Below are 16,060 nucleotides of genomic sequence, written 5' to 3'. Positions count from 1 at the left end.
TAGTGCCATGTGATGCTGTGCGAGTCCAGCCCTTACTGGATATGGGAAAACCCACATAGATGCTCCTGTTTGCGGAAACTTTGTTAGTTTCTGTTCTTTCCACTTGATCATTGCTCTTTGGAATCCTGGGGTTGTGTTGTACCTGCGTGGCTGCTTGCAGATGGTACCCGGAGGCTCAGCTCGTGCTCCCAGCGCAATGAAGCATGAGGAGCATTAGCCCAGCATTGGCTCAATGCAAAGCGCAGCTGCACAGCTTGGATCACAGGTAGAGTTTATTTGCTGTGTGCTGTCATGAAACAGTGGAGGCAAACCCTGGAGTATTACAGGATGAAATCCTAGTTTGTTTGTTTGTGTTTTTCAAGTACCCAGCCCATCCCTCTCCACCAAACAATACAAACACCTACATTGCTATACACAGTAACACAGTAAATCAAAGGCCTAGAAATAGTAAATGGTCTAAGGTGGTTTTGCTTTTAGTCTTGATGCTACTCTTTTCCTTAGTGTTTTCAAACACACTGTCTTGCAGCTTTGTGAGCATTTCCAACCTGAAAAAACACAATGGAGCAGAAGCAGGGTGCATTTAGCTATTTTATTGTGGCCAACCACAATGAAAAACAAATTTGAGCACACAGCATGGTTGTTCAAATAATAGATGATATTTTAATAAGGTACTGATCTAGTTGCTAATGTTTATAAAAATGAGAAACTTCATTATGGAGTAACATTGCAGTGTTAAATTTGCCAGGTTCTGTTTGAGTTTGAGACGGTTCAGAAAACTGAGAACATGTAAGTACAGGCTTCCTCTGTGTCTGCTATCTCCTTGGCCTCAGCTATTCTGAGCATGCAGCAGCACATGTGCTTATGAGCTGGCAAGATCCAGAACCACAATGGTTCAGTCAAATACAAGTGAAAATGAGCATTATATTAGAAGTGTACTTTTGCATATGTCAAATTAAAAAACCCCACAAAACCAAAACACAGCCCTCCCCCTTGTAAAGAAAACAGTGCTCCCCAAACCTTAGTCCTGGATTTGTTCCAATAAAATCTAGTCACACTTCTCTTTGATCTTACTTTAATCTCTCTCATTTCAATGAATTGTTTTAGTGGTGTGATCTGAAACTGTTCAAAGTCATAGGAACCCAGTGCAGTTGAGTGTAATCAATACTGAAGAAATGTGTGTTATGCATATCTGGAGTGTTAAAATTGGTCTGCATAAATGGAAGAATCAGTATCCACACTAGCAATCTTATTTTGCTAGAATTTCTTTGTTTTTTATTTCTGTGCTCCGGCGTTTAATAAGTAAGTAAATCGAGCAACCTTATTGGGCCCTGGGAATTTAGTACTCTTGCAGGGTACATTAGCAGTTGGGTCTTTTATAGCAGGAGTGACTTGTGTGCAGCAGCAATTTTTCTGCACCGTTACAGCTACCATGGGTAGGAAGTACTGAGGGTTTTTTTTAAGAGCTGACAAAAGTGATGTCTAGTACAAGTGACATCTAGTACGCTTCCAGGTTTGCAGTAAATCTGTGTAGATGCTTAATGATTCTAAACTGAAAGTTTGCTTTGCAGATGATGCCACAGATCCAGAAAAGCTTTTAAAGATGTGAAGCAGGCTGTTACCTTGTCCCCAGCTCTGCAGCTCCTGTGCTGCAGCCTCAACTGCTGCCAGTAATGTTCCCTGGCTTCTGCAGCTGCAGTCTTCTCTCTTCTGGGCCCCTGGGAGTATTGCAAGACTAAGTTTGCCTGGAGGAAAACCAGCTTTATCAATATACTGTATCGCACCATGTGAAATGTTCTCCCATAAACTCTACTAGTGGTCTTCTAAAAGCTCCCCTTCTTGAGCTGACCTGTACGGCCTCTTCCCTGTGTATCAGATTTCACTGCAGTGCTTCGTGCTGTGTCCTGACTGCAGAGGTGCCTTGGGACCTTCTGCTGGGCTCTCTGTAAGGTTTTTGCAACCTCTCAGCTGAAAAAGTCCACAGGCATTTCAGGCAGTTTGCCAGTTTCTAGCAGTAGCTTTCCCCAGCCCTTGGCTGAGGAGAGGCTGCTGTTGGTAGTTTCTCCCAAGCAACAGGAGCCTCACATCATCTTGCTATTTCAGGCCTCCTCTTAAGCCAGTGTTAAAGCTGATTGGGTTAGGTACAGGTCTTGTAAGGTGCATATAAGCTTGAATTAGCACTAGTATCTTGCCCCGACATAGTTATATTGGCTTTCAGTTCTAGGGGGAGAAAATCAGGCATCAAAGTGTCTTGGTCATTGCATCTCCAACACTACTTAGAAGTGATGTGTAACAAATATTATCAGCTTTTCCAGTTGAACTGTGATGTAGAATTTTCTTCCTGCTTGGGGAGTTAGACCCTTTACAGAACAGGAATGAGTTGTGTGCGTTGTTTTGGTGGAGAACGCAGAATGTGGTGTCATTTGACCTGATAGAAATTCAGATGCTCTTTTCCGCAGGTGAAATGTTAGCCCATTACAGTGTTGCTGTGCTGCATGACAGATGCACTGATAAACAATGAGTAAGAGTCCTTTTGGTTTGGGTTCTGGGTGAACATGCCAAGGAGGCGGATTTTGCCTTTGTGAGTTATTGCAATAAAGTAGAAATTTGGAGGAAGGAGTATTATCAAGAGTCTCTAGTTAGCAAAACTTGAGTAGTCAACAGATCTTGTCCAAACTTGCATAACGAGACCATGTCAAGGCCAAGAAAGAAATCAGATCTCCTGACTGCATTCTGTGCATTCGTCATCATGAGGCCGTTCCTCTGGGGTTTCATTTTTTCCCTTAAACAGGGAAAATGAAGGATCTCTTTAGCCCCAGGGGTGCCACGGTATGGTATCCCACTATTCTTGGGTGTTCTGCTTTCAGCACTGGAATGTTTCTGTGCCTGTTGCTTGCTCAAGGACTTAAGCCATTTATTTTGTTTGTTTATAATAGAGTTCTGGTGGGAAGGCAGATGTTATGTGGGAAAGCTATTTTCTGGATCTGTTTATCCCCGTTACATGGAATCTCACAGACCATCAGTAGCAAGTAGCTATTAGGCATCAGCTTTGAGATATTGGCATTTTTAGAAGAGGAAATGTATTAGTTCTTGTAAGCAGCTTTGCAGCAAGACCAACGATTTCTTGGCATGCTTTGGCTTGGTGTTTAAAATGGACATGAGTATGTCTTTGTTTCTATATAATCATTTGACCTTTTGAAATATTGGTATTTTAGGAAATGGTCTGTATTTGTTCATGTCTGACAATAAACAGCTGACTTGAATTCCCAAAATACATCATCTAAGCAATACTTAGCTGAAGAGATGGTTCTAAATAAATCTCATTTGAATTCAAAATTAAAACCCAAAATCTTCACTTTCACTCATCTTTGTTTACCTTGGCATCTCAGGATACTTCAAGGAACTTAGCAATTAAATTCCGCTCTTATGGTAGCAGAATAGCTGAAAAGGGCAAGTCTTCAAGTTTCAAAGAATTCCTGTTTCAAAATACAATCTTCAAAATCTGGCCTTCACCTCTCTTCTGTTGATACTTTCCAGCACTGATTTCACAACAGGCTGAGTTCACAAATTCTTAAAAACAAGTTAACATATTAATGTTTTATCAGGAAAGAGTCCTAACAGGGGAATGCATGCACTTGTGAAGACTAGAAAGCTGCTTACTCTGGGTATCTGTTATTCTCACCAAGAATCTGTAAGCTTGCAAATTGCCAAAACCGCGCGTGTTGAGAGAGCAAAGTCAGCACTGTAGAAAGGCAATTTTTGCTTTTTCTTCTTGTCCAGCCAAAGAGATTGGACATAGATGGAAAACGCTTTCCTCCTTAGGGGAGGGATGACCACAAAACTAGAACCTTTTGTTTTGTTTTATTATTTGAAGAAAATATATATAAACACATACTGTGTGTGTTTGAAAGAAGCAAAAATCTTAATTATCTTGGGATTTTCTCAACAGTCTGTACCTGAATGCCTTTGGGAGCTCTTCCCTCCCACGTTGGAGTGTGAGGCAGATGGGACCAGTCCCTTTCTCTAGTGCCAGCCTGGCTGCCAAGATGCGAGGCACCTTCAGGCTCGCTCGCTCCCCCTACAACACTCTGCATGGGCTCTTGGTGTGAAACCAGCCTGTTTCTAAGGTATTTAGTGTGCTCTGGGCTCAGATGCATAGGCGGAACTGTTTTGCAGAACGTTTCTGGCCAGTTCCAAAGTATGTGTTGTTTAGAAATGGTAAGTCTTGAGTCCAATTAGTGAAGTATTGTGTTTCATCGTAGCAGCAGCTATAGGACAAGTTGACAGCAGTGGTTGCTTCTGTTTCATCCTGTGGGTAGTAAACACTGCAAGGATGACCTATGAGAGTCTCTGGAAGCCTCATACTACTTGTTTTATCACTGCAGTCTATTTTCTTCAACTCTATTTTACATAGGACAGAAAATGCTATGTGAGTGCATACGCACACACACACTGTGGAAGACGGGAAATCTTGCTCTCCTGGCTTTCTGCTTAGGACCAAATTTGTTTAGTATTTAGCAGAAAATTGCTTTAGATGTGAAAGATGGGGAAGGGTTGCAGCACTTAGTATTGTTAATTTGCGACTGCAGCTCTGGAGATAATTTGATGCTCTGTTGAACCTGTTGGTGACTAACTTGGGCTCTTTGTGCCTCTTTTCTCATTTAAAAGTACATATTATAGCACTTTGCTGTAAGGAAAATTGTGGGGATAGATCCAAATAGTGATTCTGAGGTGCTAAGGTGTTGTGGGGAAGGGGCCATTTAAAGTCTTATGTCTACGTAGAAGCCATTGTTTTTCTTCAGTAGTCACTGGCAAGTGTAATCCACATAACAGGAACCTGTGGCTTTTGAGTACAGCCTTTATACCTCCCAGGGAGTCCCAGGTTATTGGAAGACCATGTTTCACCAGGTGTTATTTATTTATTTAATGGTTGTGGAAAGAGATACCAAACACTTGGGGTTTAATTAATCTTTGATCAGTATCTGCAGGCAGAGTGGGATGGGGTTGTGGCATTTCTTGCCACTCGGGTGTATTTGAATGCAGCCCTTGCAGCTGGAGGAGGTGTAGAGAGCTGCAGGGCACCCAGCAGTAGGCTTCATAAAGGCAGGTTGTGTCATGTGCCGACATGGTTATCAGGGTGTACAGTATCAGTCTTCATTCAGCTTGTTAGTGAACGGGACCTAACATAGTAAAACAACTCATTACTCTCTGTGCTTTCCAAGGGTCATGGCAAGTATTTTTAGAATCTGTAAATAAAAATTAGACTTCACGTCTGCTGAGGAACCATGGCAGGACTTCGACTGACTTGAATCCTGACAGTAAATCACTCTGTTGATAGAAACCTGTCAGAGGCTATTAGCCTTCAGGTTTCTTTCCAGTTGAAGCTCTTCTGTGCCTGAGGCTTTGGAGAGATGGCATGAAGCTTCTCCTCAGGTGAGGGAGCGCGGTCTGACTCTGGCTTTGGCTTTGCATGGTTTTGTATGAGTGCACAAGGGCTGCAGCAAAGCTCATGTGACATTTGCCATGCAGATGGAGTCAGTTCTTTGTGAACATCTGTGTCCTTTTCCTTTTCCCTCCCCTAACTGAATTAGTCACAGAAATATTGTATGATTGGGCTTTCTTGTTAAAAAAATAAAACAACAAAAAAACCAACGTTTGTAAGAGGCTTTCAGTTATGTAGAAATAGCAACTTGGTACCCAACAGTGATTATTGAGAGAGATCTAAAAGGTGTTTGAGCGTATGTACATATTTATTCATTGCTACAATTAGGCTTTTTGTGTGTGTGTGCATAAGTATTAAATGGGTGAATAATATATAAGTGGCAAAAGTATGTTAAAAAGAAAAATCCACAATTTTTTTTTTTTTTTCCAACAGACATACATTGGCAGCGTGGTGATATCAATAAACCCCTACAGATCTCTTCCCATTTATACTCCAGAGAAAGTGGAAGAATATAGAAACCGAAACTTTTATGAACTCAGTCCTCACATGTAAGTACTGTGGAGAAGTTGTAGTTTTCATTCTGTCCTGAAACAGATGGTACCAGCTGTGACTGTCACCAAAAGGTCTGTGTTGATTAAAGCAAAAAAAAAAAAGCCCAAAACCACACCACCACTCCTCTGAAATGAATTTTTATTACTTCATCCTTATTTTAAAGAGAAGTCAAGATGAGTTACTCTCCTGTTTCAAGTATTTAGATCAGAGCATTTTCCTGTAATTGTTAGCAGTAGACTTTATTATTGCATTGTAAAGTAAGTAGTCTGTTTTTGAGAAAATCTGTTCATTTTGAAGTCCAGATTCCTTCTGAAAGCCTCTATGTGGTAAAAATGTTTGAGTCGTATAGTGTTAATTTTGATATCTGAAACTCTTAATTTCTCTTTACGCAAGCAAAAGAATGAAAAAACCCCATGACAAATGCAGAAACATATCCAATATGTCTGAATGGTCTGTAGGAAAATAAAAGCTTGGTCTCCTCTGTGCTGGGTGCAAATGAGCCCATTGTAAAAGGGCAGTCAGAGTACCATAATGCAAATTTTAAGGTTAAAATATATAGTATATAGGCAGGCATATAATATTGCAAAATATGACTTGCATGTGTTGTAAATTTCAAGTCTGAATTTAGTAATAGAAGGCTGGGAAGTAGGTATAAACTCTTATTCTGACTTTCTTTCACCTTCTGTACTTCCTCTACAAGGGTGCATATTGCAAAGAAGTCAAGGGCTTTGCCTTGTGGTTATAGAGAACTGACAGGACCTGCATTATTTGGGCCTGGTCAGAATTGTTGAGAGTAATGGAATGTGGTTAAGCCCTGTCCATAATAGGACAAGACTTTGATCACAGGTGTAGGTAGTATGGCTGAAAATGAGGTATCTTGTCTTCAGGGTCTGTATGTCATGGTAATTGTTTTATCTTGTTAGACATCATAGTGGTGAGCTTAAAGCCAGCTATTCCTCTTCTCTGCGTGGTGCTGGGATAGAGAAGTGTTTCCAGCGTGTTGTGAATTTGCCACCTGACTTTGTGGTCTCATATTCAGGAGACTGACTTGAGTGATCAGCGATCAGAAGAGTGTCTAAACATGGCTGTAAATTTATTCATCTTCCTTCAGTGTTAGTTTTTAGCTTAAAAAGAACTTATGTATGGAAAGAGTTCTGGAATTTATTTTATTCTGATTAATTTTTGCCCTCACACTTTATCTGTGAAGTCCAGAGACGTTGGCTGAAATACAAATAGCCAATTAATCGGATCAAATAAGTTCCTGGTAGTTCCTGGCCCTCTTGGATCTAAACTCTGGCTATGTTCAGGTCTTCTTTCTTCATGTTTTTTGTTTAGCAAGCACAATTGCTTGCTAAATTAACACAGTTGCTTGCTAAAAGAACTTTCTGCTCTGCTAACTTTGTTCAGCTGCATAAAATTTGCTGTCATATGACGGAGGATTTTAAAAATAAAATTTGGGAGTTACAGTTTGACATTCTGAAAGTCAGAACTATGTGCTTGGTTACATGTTGAATCAAGTACATAGTAATATATTGATCTCAACATTTTTCCATCTCTCAAGAGATGTCTTTCCAGAATAGAAACAGTCAACAGTTATTCTTATGTGTATTATGAGAGTCTTTACTTGGTAGAAAAATGTTTCGTAAACATCATTCAACACTAATACAATAATTGTATGGTCAGGCTGTTGTCTCAGAGCAAGAACTTCTGGAGTCCAAATACTAGAAATCCACTTTAAAAGCAGTAGTCTGAAGTAAGAAAATGTTGAATTTTAACTTATGTCAGGACATCTCAACTGTGTGATATTATTAGATTTCCTTGCAAGTTTGGATAGAATGCCAAGTCATGAAAAGTGTAAGACTAATTTGTCTTGGACAGATGTGATCTTTCCACAAATTTGCTTTATTTGGTATTGGCTCTGTATGAAAATGTTTTCTTTTGACAGCTGCTACAATGTATCTTTAAAAAGACAGGATTACAAAATAATCTTTGTTATGGTTTTATTTTTTGGTGTTTTTGTTTTGTTTTTGTGGTTTTTTTTACAGATACAGTGTTTTCTTTTCATACTGTACAAATATAAAAAGATCTTACTTTATGATGACCTTGCTTCCCTTCCCACCTGACTGTAGATGCTTATGAAAACCGCAGAATCAAGAGAGTTGCTTTTGTCTCTGAAAGTTGGTAAACTTCTCAATGTCTTTAAAACGTACTTTTAAAATATTGTAGGTGTCTAAAATGAGGGCTATGCAGGCTGCCTTACCCCATCTCTGAGAAGCCTAAACAACTTTTCATCCCCTTTAATATGTAGTGCCGTGTGCTGTAGCCTAAGGATTGATGACAGTCCACTTGTTCACTCTGTGAACGTAGAGCTGGTACCTGAATGCTGGTTAATAGACTGTGAGGTGAGCTTCCAGGGTGACTATATGGTCCTGCTGCAACCCAGCCTAGACTGATCATCAATGGGATGCTTTCTTACCACGCTGGTCAGTACAGGCCAAGAACTGGATTTGGGACAGAGATCGCATCATCGCAGCCTTGGAGCTTGCAGCTAATGCTAGTGTTGATTGATCTTGGGATTAGGAGACCGCTGTTAAAAGCAGGGTTCAGGCATATCTGGGGAGGTTGCTACATTTCCACAGAGACCTCACAATCTTCAAGGTGCGTTTTTTTTAGCTGCTCAGGAACTTTAATGAAGAGATGCTGTGAGACAAATTGCAATTTGTGGTATTTCTTCTGATGTGGGGCTAAAAAGCTCCACACTGATTTGTGGAGATCTCTATACTTATTTTTCTTTGATGCGTAAATCTCCCTTGAGCAATGGCCTCTTCAGAAAAATTGATTGTGGGTGAGCCCGATGCACCACTTAAGTGTGCTTTTGGTAAAGACTTTTGATTCCTATTGCATAGTCCTGAGCAAAGCAAAACTCTTGAACATTTACAAGGAAACTAATGCCTGTGACCTAGAAAGTATGTCTAGAAATAAATTGATATATAGTGTGTTTCTTATTTCAGCATCTCCTTTGGACAAATAATCTAATTTTGTTAATAGTCCTAGCGAGAAACATGCAAAGAATTTATTGCAAAAAAATTTCTAGCAGTGGTTTGATTTGAGATTCCTATAGAAACCAAGTCTGTATGGCACCAAAACTCTTCTGTCAGAAGGAAACACGTTGTCACTTGTTAACATGGTAGCTCATATTCTCTAAGGTCTGTCATTTTGGAGAGAACCTGCAGGTTTGAGAATCACAGGTTTTAAGCATCAGCGTCTCTGGAGCAGACTGCCATGGGACATTCCCAGAGCTCCATCTCAGTGTAGGAGCTCCTGGAAAACAAGGAATCTGAATCATGTTTTATTTATTTTTCAGTAGTTTTGTATGACCTTCTGTCTATGTCTGAGGTGTGTGCAAGTCTTTGGATGTGATGGATTGGTATGTGAGGGGAGATGTGCTTAAGAATGCCAGCAATCCCAGTATAATAGCAGGCTTGGTGAGCAAATGAAAAATGAAGGAAAAAGAGAAAGTAGTATATAATGACATCAAGCAAATCCATACCTAGAGATTTTTTTCCCATATATGCTCATTGAAGGAAACATACACCCATGTGAGTGAAAATTTGTTCACGTGTTTTCTTAGCCCTAATCTGAAAGATGAGGGAGTGAACACCTAGTCATATGCTCTATGTTTCCTCAAGAGCGGCTGCAAGAGTGACTGACGCTTTCAGTGACGCTAGTTAATACTTAATTGCAGGCTTTGAGTGGCAGTTGTTTGGTGGTTGTTGGTTTTTTTTTGTTTTGTTTTTAAATGTTCTGTGGAAACTATAGAGTAAAGCCGTTTAAATGGGCAGCTAAACTGAATTTCTGGGCGAAAGTTTCTGATCAGGTGATTTTGGATAGTGTTATACCTGATAAAATTTGATCAAAGAGATTTTATTTTAATAGTCCTTTCCTCTCTAAATACACCACTGTTGTTGTGGCACCATGTAATAAAGTGTTACTTTTCTAGGCCTCCTGAATGCTTGTTTTCATAGTCTGTGGCTATTTGCATAGCTGTAATAGGAAGTTTACCAAGCTTTTGAATTGTCTTTTTTTGTTTCTTTGTTTTTTGGGTTTTTTTTAAAATCTTTTTTATTAATCTTGCTGGTTTTGTCCTCCTCTGCAAGGCAGGATCAAACTTGCCTCTGTCTTGACAGGGCAGAGTATGACATTTCAGTGTTCAAACAGTTTACTGCTTGGTTTGCTGCTTGATTTGTGCAGTCCTTACCCTTCTGTTCTGCTCTTTTAGTTGATGTAATTACTATTTCAGTTGATGTAATTGCTGTTTTGCTTACCTTGTGGGTAACCCAGACGTGAGAGAGAACCAAGCTGTCTGTTTTACTATTTACATTGACTTCTACAAGTGAAAAAGGCATCTGCTGGCATCTTCGAAGTGAACGCAATAGGAAATAAATAGCTTATCATATCATTTATTTGTAAGCATCATGCTGTTTCACTTGCCTACCAGTAACAGATTTGCTTTAAGGAACTGCAGAGTAGGTGCTTTCTTGCATTTTCTATCTTAACGTCGGCTCCTGGCTACTAGCAGCTCTCTGTCTCTGGGAGGTAGCATGGCATGAGGCTTTTTGCTCCCCTTCATGGTCTGAAAAGCCTTACCTGCTCACTTTAGGAAAATCGCAGATTACTTTAACTTAAGGGACGAAACAGAAAGAGGCAACTGTACTCCTAACAAGCTACAAGCAAGTAGGAGTTCGGAGTCAACGTGCATTTGTTTTTTTTAGCTCTGCACTGAAGTATTTATGGTGAATAACTGGGAGAGCAGGAAAATATCTGGAGAAGGCTTTTATCAGACATCCGTTGAATTCCACTTAGGCAATTTTGCTGTTTATTTTATTTATTTGTTATTAGTTCTTTTAAGTCAAATGTTTCTGAAGGGACAATAGTTTTGCATTAAAAGCTTTCAAATTATAGAGAGACTTGAACTCTTGCAGGCAACTCCTGAAAATTAGTTTGCTTTTGTATAGGATACAAGCACAAAGATACCAACCTGATACCTATTAAAATGCAAGTATGAGGAACTTATTAATGTTTCCAATTTCAATGATCATCATGTTAGTAATTATTGGGACAAATCATTATCCTGTGAATATCTGCAATTTCTCTGACAGTAGGTAAAATTTGCTGTTTCCTTTTCAAGTTTTGAGCCAATGGAAGCAGTGAGGATAGAAGCTATATTTTTGCTTCTGGCTTTTTTTGCTGGTATGCCAGGACTGCATGACTTTGGAAACACCAAGGTTACAGTAACTCTTTTTCCTCCTTGATTTAAAGCAAATATTTTTGTCTGAAGGGCAGCTGTGAATGATAGGTTTTGCCTATATGTAAAACTCGGCTTTCTCCCAGAGGTAGCAAAGCTTTAAGATACAATGTAGCTATCTTTATTTGTTGAAGAAGGAGATGGTGGGGTGAGAGCCTGGACCATAGTTTAGTGTCCTTCATTGCCCCTTCATGTTTATTTTAGCATTTCCTTTTCAGTTTGTCCTTTCCTCATCTTCCTCATCTTCATTTGCTTTCATTTTGTGGGTTTTTTGGGGGTGCTTGTTTTGTTGTGGGTTTTTTTTTTGGTTTGTTTTGGGTTTTTTGGGCGGTTGGTTTGTTTGTTTTTGTTTTGGTTTTTTTTTTTTTTAAATGCCCCCCTATAGTTTTATTCCCCTTGCAGTATCCTCTTTTTACAAACCTTTTATTCTTATTCCCAATAATTCCTGACTTCTCCAGAGACTCAGTCTTTGAACTCATTCATGTGGCTCGGCAGAGTGCCTCTTTCAGAAGACATCTTCCCTTTCAGTCAAGGGAAAATGATCACTTCAGAGGTTAGTTGGCAAAATTAACCACTGGGCAGGGAGGGAACATCTATGGCTTACAGAAATCATAGACAGCAATTATGCCAGTACCTAATTGTTAAACCCATGCTAGAAATCAGTTGAAAGAAGAAGGGGGAAAAAAAACCCAACCTACAGAGAATATTGAAGTTTTATTTTGGAAGGGGTCAGGCTTATTACTTTGTTAACCTCTATAAGTGAGGCAGTACTGGATATAGTGTATCCATGAATGTAAATTTCTCAAGAATAGAGATGAAAAGGGGATGAAGCATCACATGTGCTTCAAGAGTCAGAAGGACTTCATGCCTGAGAACAGCCTCTTCTATTGCAGGCTGCTGGCATGGGGTGCTCAGCTTACTAAATTTTATACTTGGTAGGAGACCTCAGAAGCCCTTCTGAGAAAACAGAGTTTTGTGGAATGCAGTTGTGATGTGGCTGTATTGAAATGGCCACCTGATTCTCCAAAGAGCATTTTGGAAGTGATTTGTGAACTTGAAGGCTTAGAGTATAAAGCAAGGTTTCTCTCGTGTGCAACAATAAATTTAGCTTTTTCCTGAAATTTGAGCTGGGCTGTTTTAGTTGGTTTGGGTTGCACATAATGCAGCCATGTCACCCCACTGCTTCAGAGGTGAATATAGTCTTATTGACAAGAACAGTAGTTGCTTGTTTGCCGGTGGTATCAGATTGCATGAAATTTTGTAATAATGCGTAATAATACAGGAACTGATTTATAGCAGGACGTGTGGTTGTAAGGAGGCTCAAAAAATGCACCCAACATCCAAAAAGTGTAAACAGCCTGGAAAAGCAGTGTATAGATGAATGTTGAGCTTTATTTTAATTTTTTTAAATGGTCTGGAGTGACATTTAGACGGGATTCCAAAGTTCACTGGAATGAGCCTTTCTGTTGGTCCTCTAAGTAGCACTGCCTAAATTAAGAAACGAAAAGGCCTTTTAAGTTCTTTTTGTATGGCACTGGTGCTGTCATTTTTCTGTAAGTGTCTAGGGGACAGGATTTCTAACATGAAAACGTATGATGCTGTGTGTAGCCGCAGAGCCGCAGCACAGGTGGGGTGGAGCTGCCAGAGCTGCCTCCACATAGACTCTCCCAGACATCAGAGAGTCTGGCAGTGTAGAGTCCAGGTGGATTTTTGTGCTGTTGTGGCATTTAAACACTTCCTAGGCTAGGAAGGAGTGTATATATAGACTATAGGGGATATAAAAAGCATCAAGACAAAACTGTCTCCCAAAATACCCCGGGAGGCAGAGGACCTGCCTCTGGTCTCACCCTCCAGCATCTCTCTGTCTCTCAGAAGCTACAGCAGCATATGCTGCCATGGCAAAATTATTGAAAAGCACCAGATCCACTGGCTCACGAATGATTTCGGTCTCCATAGCATATCAGTTGGCAGTGCTCATTCACAGTTCCTGAAGTACTGCTGCCAGAGGCCCCCCTCTCTGGGCAGGACCCACCTGGCTCCGGTAGAGCCTGCTCATCCATCAGTTTCTCATTTGGAAAGCCGTGTGTGGTCCTAGCCAACACTGATGTGTCCAGTGGACTTTTTGAAGAAGCTTGCAAGAAATACAATTAGGTACCTTTAAAAGATAGTGAGTTTGTAAGGGAAACACTTAACTCAGGATCTGTTCCAGATGCTTCTGTAACTCTATAATTGTCATGGTGTATGAAGGAATATAATCTTGGGGCATCTTTCATGAATTAACTGCTGGCTTAGAACCTCAACAAAATAACTTTGTTTTCAGAACTGTTTTCAAATATTTACTTGTACCTCTGTACACAGCATACTTTCACATTTGACTTCAGTCATGTAAGGGATAGTCTCAAATGTTTTCAGTTATCTGTGATGATCTCTCCTTTTTTTTTTGCATTTGAGTGTATTTGTTATACTCTATGTTTATTTGTAAGCAAAAAAAAAGTTTGGGAGTTGACTAGATTGTTAGAGCAAAGATAATTTTTTAAAAAGTGAAAAAAAGCCTTAATATATGTTGAATAGTTGGAGATGTGTGTTAATGCTTCAGTAGTCTAAACTAATGGTAACTTTTATGCCAGATGCCATTTCTCTCATTTTCCTGGAACTCAAACTTTCCGGCTAGCGTTCATATTATGCCATTGATATTTTTAGGATATAAAATGCTGAGATTTTTTTTTTTAGATTAATTTGCATTTTCACTTAAAGTAGAATCTCTAATTCACACAGACTGCTTGGGAATCCATTCAGTATGACTGAATTTTGTGAATGAAGCGGGCACTTAATAAAGGAAAGGAGCTGCAGTTTTCAGTTTTGTAATGCAGTTCTCCACATTTGTCAATGCACAACGGCTCTTTGTGTATCAGGAATGATACACATGTGTGTATACACATATAAACATGCGTGTATACACATGTATGTATACACATGTATGTGATACTTTGTGTATCAGGAATGATCCACCCGGCCTGTATCAGGAATAGCGTGGCCAGCAGGAGTAAGGAAGTGATGGTGCCTCTGTACTCGGCGCTGGTGAGGCCTCACCTCGAGTACTGTGTTCAGTTCTGGGCCCCTCACTACAGGAAGGACATTGAAGTGCTGGAGCGTGTCCAGAGGAGAGCCACCAAGCTGGTGAGGGGTCCAGAGAACAAGTCATAGGAGGAGAGGCTGAGGGAACTGGGCATGTTTAGTTTGGAGAAGAGGAGGCTGAGGGGGGACCTCATTGCCCTCTATGACTACCTGAAAGGATGTTGTAGAGAGGTGGGTGTTGGACTCTTCTCCCAAGGGAATAATGGCAAGACCAGAAGAAATGGTGTAAAGTTGCGGCAGGGGAGGTTTAGATTAGATATTAGGAAGAATTACTTTACTGAGAGAGTGGTCAGGCACTGGAACAGCCTGCCCAGGGAGGTGGTGGAGTTGCCATCCCTGGAGGTATTTAAGAAACGTGTAGACGTGGCACTTTAGGGCATGCTCTAGTGCCCGAGATTGTTGGTTTGTGTCTGTTTGTGGGTGGTGTGGTGTGTGGTTGTGGGTGTTTGTTTTGGTTTGGTTTTGGTGTTCTGGGATTTTTTGGTGTGTTTTTTTTTTTTTTTTGTTGGTTGAACTCGATGATCTCAAAGGTCCCATCCAACCAAAAATTTTCTGTGATTCTGTGATTCTTTGTCTCTTCTCAACATTTCAAATAGTTCTGCTTCTGGCTTGTAATTTGTATGCCTAGGCTAAGACTAGCCTTTTTTTTTGCTGCTTAACAAAATAAGGTTCTTCCGATTAGAAAATTGGCTGATGTTATGGTGCGACTTGGAAATAAAAGAAGCATTTTTGAACACTTCATGTAGCTTTAAATGTAACTTGATATTTAAAAAAGGATATGATAACTTCATTTTTCTTTTCATTAGAATTTGGGGACTTTTTGCATGCTGAAAAGAATGAGAAGTACTTCAAAGGAGACACTACTATGTTTCAATTCTTAAATGCAGACTGAAGGGAAGAGGAAGGTAGAGGCCCTGTCAGAAATGAGAGAAATCGCATTTTATGCATTGTGTGTACATAGACCAGAATTTTTTTTATGCCCTTCCTGAATTGGCAGCATGATACTCTCTTAAGATCTGAGATTTCAAATTGCAATTAAGAACAGCTGTCGTCCTTTCATTGGAAGTGTCTCATTGTGTTTAATGGTTGTCTTTTCTTTTTTTTTTTTTTTTTTTTTCTAGCAATTTATAACACACCAGAAAATGCCCATCTGCTCTCCTAGGAGCCTTTGTCATGGTTTTAGAGACAGCGTAAACAAGGCTAATATTTAAAGCCTTAAAGAAACTTCAGTAAAATTCCAGCTTTTGTATCACCTTTAGAGGCAGAATGTTTTCCGTTCAATCTCTTTTTATTGGCAGCTTTATGCAAAAGGCTCCAATTTCTTCAACTCTGGCTACATTATGGTTAATATAGTTTGGGTTATTAAAGATAAACTTTTTCATGTTATGAATCAGGAAATACACAGTCTTAATATTTACTGTCTAGCACATTGAATAATCTTCTACTTATGTTTTGAATAGATAAGAGAGTTGGGACTGGGGTTGACAAACAAAGGTCTGAACTACAAAGCTTAATTGTGGTCATTTCAGTAAATTAGTTCAAATCTGCGTTTTTCTTGTATACGTAGTTTCCTTTTAAATACTGCAGAGATGATTTTTAGTTGCTAAATCTTGTGGAGTTCGAACTGT

At 39.7% G+C, this 16,060-nt stretch overlaps 1 protein-coding gene across 3 annotated transcripts in view; it reads left to right on the top strand.

Moving 5' to 3' along the window:
- Nucleotides 1-16,060, top strand: part of MYO1B (myosin IB) — a 114,043-nt gene that overhangs the window by 25,000 nt on the left and 72,983 nt on the right. For all 3 annotated transcript variants that reach the window (XM_074145754.1, XM_074145755.1, XM_074145753.1), the window contains exon 3: nt 5,873-5,988. In XM_074145754.1, coding sequence (XP_074001855.1) covers nt 5,873-5,988 — 116 coding nt within the window. The remainder of the gene's footprint in view (nt 1-5,872; nt 5,989-16,060) is intronic.

Source organism: Numenius arquata, chromosome 3 (assembly GCF_964106895.1).
Source record: "Numenius arquata chromosome 3, bNumArq3.hap1.1, whole genome shotgun sequence".
NCBI classification, from domain to species: Eukaryota; Metazoa; Chordata; class Aves; order Charadriiformes; family Scolopacidae; genus Numenius; species Numenius arquata.
The sequence above is the reverse complement of the archived record's forward strand: the minus strand, read 5'-3'. Positions and strand labels throughout refer to the sequence as shown.